The 5248-nt window shown below is 48.4% G+C and overlaps 2 protein-coding genes across 2 annotated transcripts; both read left to right on the top strand.

The window, feature by feature from the left end:
• Nucleotides 1-613: 613 nt before the first annotated feature.
• Nucleotides 614-2800, top strand: EI90DRAFT_3078318 (uncharacterized protein). Its single transcript, XM_039061769.1, has 8 exons — nucleotides 614-731; nucleotides 790-921; nucleotides 1297-1437; nucleotides 1520-1846; nucleotides 1896-1960; nucleotides 2015-2152; nucleotides 2207-2634; nucleotides 2690-2800. The coding sequence occupies exons 2-7, from the start codon at nucleotides 790-792 to the stop codon at nucleotides 2352-2354; spliced, it is 951 nt and encodes a 316-aa protein (XP_038910764.1). The 5' UTR covers nucleotides 614-731; the 3' UTR covers nucleotides 2355-2634; nucleotides 2690-2800.
• Nucleotides 2801-2843: 43 nt separating this feature from the next.
• On the top strand, nucleotides 2844-3481 carry EI90DRAFT_2818774 (uncharacterized protein; the record flags this gene model as incomplete). The annotated part of the gene is made up of 4 exons (XM_039053560.1): nucleotides 2844-2975; nucleotides 3041-3088; nucleotides 3146-3262; nucleotides 3326-3481. Coding segments are annotated over 4 exons (453 nt in total), but the record flags the coding sequence as incomplete, so codon positions are not given.
• Nucleotides 3482-5248: the final 1767 nt, after the last annotated feature.

The following is a 5248-nucleotide window of genomic DNA, read 5'->3' as shown; positions in this document are numbered from 1 at the left end:
CGGTTTCTAGTCCGCAGATAGGCGGATTATCTGTGGATTAAATATATCCCACTTTCCTAGATACCCCTCCTATGTTTCCATATTTTCTCTCAATTTTTTCAAGTCCTATCTAACCACCCAGGCCCGTTATTTCCAAATTTGGCATCTGACACCCATCTTTTGTGCCATTTTCCCCATATCTCTGTCAGTTCTCCACCAATATGGACATATTTGGTATTGTTAGAAAGCTCTCATCAGGGCCGTTCTAACAAAATATAATTTTGGAACGTATTATTTATAATCCGCGGTTGATCCGCATATCCGCGGATTTCTAACCGCCGGATACGGTTTTTGTTTCAGACCTCTAAAAATCTGCGGATTCTGATCCGGATCCGGACTGATCCGATCCGCTAGGAGCCCTACTGTTAACTACAAAGAAAATGTCAACTGAGTGGGTGCTTGACGGATGGAGTGTCAAGGAATTAAATGACTAAAGCCAATTCCAATAACTGGCTCGTGATCAGCATTGAGCAATGATGTGCAAGCAAGGTCATGGTTGCGAAGCAACCTTTCTAGTAAAGCAAGCGATTTGGATGAATGTCCGTGCGGGTCATGTGATCTTCCAAAAGAAAAGGCAGCAAATAAATGATGCACCCAAATCGGACGCGCCGATTTTTTTTTTGGCTTGCTCTAATATCCTGAGATTATCATATTACTAGCGGCCAGAAGCCCCCAGAGCTCTTTTAAAGCCGGTAGGCCCCTGTAAGCTTTCCTTGTCCTCGCTTCATCCTCACCACCTTTTTTTAAAAGATGAGTAGTCTGAGGGTTTACCGGTCGCCTTTGCGCTACGAAGATCACAATGTGGACAACGTGTATCAATTGTTATTTGATAGTTCTCCCGTGATAAGTGTCCCTGACTCACAGATCGTGTACATCCATGCCCACACTAACGGAATAACCGCTTGCTCTAGTAGTAAAGCTCAGTCTCACTATATGCGCGAGAACTATTATATTACCTAGTAGTAAAGCTATAAGGTAATATACAATGAGTTATAAGATATAAGAAAGAAAGAAAGATAACTAACCTCAGTCTCACTATATGCGCGAGAACTGAGGAAAAGGGAAACTAATTCAAAAGATTGAATATAGTTTGTGGACTTCGCGGATAAGTCCGAAGTGACCAAGAAAAAGGTGTTGTGACCAAGTAGTCACGCTACCGCGGGAATGTGGCTGTCCGGGCGAGTTCCTCGCTCGGATGTGGGAATGTGGCTGTACGAAAACTCGTCCGGCCTCCCATAGCACACGGTTCCTCCAACACACACAAGCACCTCTCGGACACGCGGTCAGCATATCGATCGAGTCAAGAGGCTTGCCACTGCACTCGTAGGCAGGCAGGCCGACGGAGGATTGGGACTGACTAGGAATGAACGAGTCTGTATACTCTCCGAAAACCACATGGTAAGCAGGTTGAGTTTGCGCGAGGCGATACCGAACGGCACTTGCGCCCAGCCGATCATCGCTTTTGACTTTATTTTCATAGGATTTCAGCATTATTGCCCATGCTTGCTTCTATTCTGGCATCCCCTGCGTTCTGATGAATATCCATGCGACAAAGGAAGAGCTTGTCCATGCGATCGACTCAGTCACACCATCTCGGATTTTCATATCCGGACAGACTCTCACCAGTCATATAGAGTCTCTCAGGTACACCAGGACCTTTGCTAGAATCAGAAGCACCGTTAGGGATGGCAAGTCATTGAGAGGAATAGTTGACCTAAATGGTGGACGAGATTTGGATACTTTGCTCGCTGATACAAGGGATATGGATACTTCGCCCATGTGCAAGGTTAAGAGAAGCGATCTAGCCGTGAGCGAAGCACTATTGTGGATCTGAAGTGGTGCTGACGTAGCACCAGTGCATGCTTTTCTCTAGTGGTACTAGCGGGATGCCAAAGGCCGTCATGATTTCCCATGGTAACTTGTTGGTTCCATTCGTGCATCACTTTTGGAGCCTTGTTTAAAGTGAAAGTTACAGTATCTCGGCTATCTTTCAGGCTTCCGCTCATGTGCGAGCGTTGCTCAAGAGTGCGGGTGTGCCCCTACCACAGCAAATGATGAGGTTGACTGCGATTCCGATGTATCACACGCAAGGTTTCTTCACCAGTTGTTTGAGGTACGATTTAATATCTCATAAAAGCTGGGATGGAATCAATCTGTTTGGCGATAGGAACCACTGTGTAGTTAACACCTGTGTGATCCTTCCGCGGTGGGAGGTCGAGGCGGCTCTAAAAGCTATACAAAAGTGGGTGAAGCTACAGCTCTGCTACATATTTAATACGCGGTACTTAGGTACAAAATCCAAGCGGCTTCGCTAGTACCAACGATGATCAGGCAGTTGGTTAACTCACCATTGTTAAAAGGGGTCGAACCAAATATTTTTCGGGAAGCCCTTCGGAACATGCCCGGAATTACCTCAGCTTCTGCTGCTCTGTCGCCACAACTCTTGGCACAATTGCAGGAGGTCTCATGCGGACCCGCGAGTGATACTCACGTCACAGGTCTACCTCCAGTTAAATCTGTCAGTCTCCTCCACTGCAACTCTTGGCGTTCTCGTATTGATAGAGCCCCAACAAGTTCTTCGGGGCTACGGAAGCTGTAGGTGATTTGCATTGACTTCGGTTCCACCAACATATTCATCCTTGGGGTACAGACGATTGCAATTGCTGGCCCATCACTCACACCTCCAAAATTAGCTCCACCGGGATTGTGCCATGGTACTAGGAGCTAATATGGAGGCCACTCTTTATCAAGACGATGTCAAATCAGAGTCCGATGGGCACGGTGGCCTACCGGAGGGGTTCTCGATCGGAGAGTTGTACCTTCGTGGACCGAATGTGGCCTTGGGGTATTGGATGAACGAGACTGCAACGAGGGACACCTTTGGTGTCAGTGTACCTGGCGCTGAGGGAAGTGATTGGCTTAGAACTGGTGACTGTGTGAGCCTTGACTCATCAATTGGGCCAATGCATATACCCAATGACTCCCCTTTCAATATAACAAGTTTATCGCCGATCAGGATGGGAACCTGTGGTTCGTGGATCGACTCAAGGTTTGTTATGAATCCTTTAATTTTTTTCCTCATGCACGCCTACTCTCTTCACACTAGGATGTCATGAAGATATTAGGAACACAGGTCACTCCCGGCGAAATTGAAGAAGCTATTCATAGACGTTGCCAGAAGTTCGTCAGCGAAGTTTCAGTCGTAGGAGTTAACGCCTCTTCAGTTTTGGCATCCCCTCTGCCACGCCTTACGCATCTGGACAGACTGCGGAGGTTATCTGCTGAGACTGAGGAGCTAGTTCCGCGTGCTTTCGTCGTGTTGTCTGGTGAAGGAAGGCGAATCGGTGAGGAGAAATGCGTAGAGATGATTGATGCTGCTGTGTGTGCGGGGCTAAGTAAACCTAAGTGGTTAGTGGGCGGGATTCAGTTTGTTGATGCAGTGAGTTCTTCATTGCGCTTTCTGAAGGAATGGCGGTGGCATCGATCCCGATCTTATATCTCCCCATGATCCTAGATACCTGAGAATGGCACCGGGAAACCTCTGCGACGCTCACTGAGAAACTTGTTTGAGAGTCGATATCCTCTCAAGCGTACCCGTTTATAGGAATTCTCATTGTCCTTAGTGCTAAGTCCCTGCTTTTATCCCTGCCTAACATAACCCTTGTGTGCTTGCCATATAACTTGATCATCTATCGGAGTGGAATTGGACATTCACGCATCAACGATGGGGGGTTGCCAAAATCACTATCCCACGTCGCTGTTTATGCATATGCTGAGGAGTGAATCCATTTGTGGTGTCCACTCCACATCGAGTCAATGTTCAAGAGCACAGAATGTTGGTGAGGTAGAAACATCACTCCGTAGCTAGAGGGCTTTTGAGAGGTCGCGAACGGCTCTTCTACATTGCTTGATGTCGACTCGGCTTTGTTTCGGTGGGACTAGATTTCTACGTTCATCAGATTAGCGAGGACTTGCAGGAAGGTCATGATATTCACCTTTGGTAAGTCGTGAGCGTGCCTCCCCTGGGTCGGCTGGAGCCGAAGGTCCATATAGTACATTCAGCTTAAGCTGTGCTCCGAGGCCTAAGGCTCTCTGTCGTGCAACCATTCCAAGTGAGTGGAATTCACCTATTGATCAACTTTTCCACCATTGCTTTAGCAGCCTTTCCTTCGGAAAACGCAATGGGAAGCCTCTCCCAGCGGCCTCTGCTCAGCTTGAGGCTGCTTCTGGCAGTTCAACTCAGGATGATGCTCTTCGAGTCGTTCCTGGAGCCAATGCTATATCATATATGATGCCGTGCGCCCCCTCACCTCCTGTAGCTGAAGTGTCTAAAGTCATATGTGCGGGCCTGGCACCACGTTGAATACTTCTCTTCCCTCACATCGTAGCATTGTTTCGTCCGCCGCGGCGATCCTGGCAGTAGGCAGTACTAGCATGCCCCTCACATCTTGTATGGCGTTTCTTCAAGCTTCGTGTTTCCTCCGACACCCGCCATTGAGCATTCAAAGGGCGATGGCGAAGAGTGGCACAGCTTGAATGCTATGCCACGGCTCAATGGATATCGGCCCAGATTTAACATAGACAACATAGATTCCGCATCTGATGGACGAAGACCGCTCTCGGCTAACGATTTAACTGTCAACTAGATTCTTGCAGCGGCGCATCAGAGCCACCACTCCATGACATGCACAACATACAAGCTCTCTGAAGACGCATACTTCGCTCAGGTTTGCATGAACCCTTTACAGCTAATCCTTAGAGCCGGCGACAGACATCTTGCTGCCTGCTGGAAAATCAGGGAAGGGTTACGATGGGATATATAAACCCAACCGTGCACCTTGCGTCCGAGTTACAGTAAAGGTCTTGCTTTCCATGACTTCCTGACACATCCAGGTTGGGATCGATGCTACCGTACAGGCACGAATGTTACTGGTCCAGTGGAACAGACACCCATCTTTGACCGCTAATTATCCGTGCCGCGTCGTATGTCTGCACGATCAGCAGGGCCGCAGCCAGTTCACCATGCGTTCCACGGCCGATGCAGTTCAAATCCGAATGGTTGGCCAGATGGCACACCGCATGCCGCTGCGTGTCCTTCATGAGTTGATAGGCGGCCTCGACAAGAAGTGGTTCGGACCCAGGAATAGTAATCATGTTTTCGAGTCCAGGAGTCGCTGTAACGCAGAGCCACATATACCGTTCAACCTGT

Source organism: Cantharellus anzutake (genome assembly GCF_015039405.1).
Source record: "Cantharellus anzutake strain C23 chromosome Unknown EI90scaffold_74, whole genome shotgun sequence".
In the NCBI taxonomy this organism is placed as follows: Eukaryota; Fungi; Basidiomycota; class Agaricomycetes; order Cantharellales; family Hydnaceae; genus Cantharellus; species Cantharellus anzutake.
This window is presented reverse-complemented; position numbering and strand designations above follow the sequence as displayed.

What these genes read in the sequence shown, in the direction of transcription:
- EI90DRAFT_3078318 (XM_039061769.1), top strand. Translation starts at nt 790, where the DNA reads ATGAGTAGTCTGAGGGTTTACCGGTCGCCTTTGCGCTACGAAGATCAC. An exon ending in AGATCGTGTACATCCATGCC is followed by an intron (nt 922 to 1,296) that starts CACACTAACGGA and finishes GTTCCTCCAACA; the next exon opens with CACACAAGCACCTCTCGGAC. An exon ending in TTCTTCACCAGTTGTTTGAG is followed by an intron (nt 2,153 to 2,206) that starts GTACGATTTAAT and finishes GTTTGGCGATAG; the next exon opens with GAACCACTGTGTAGTTAACA.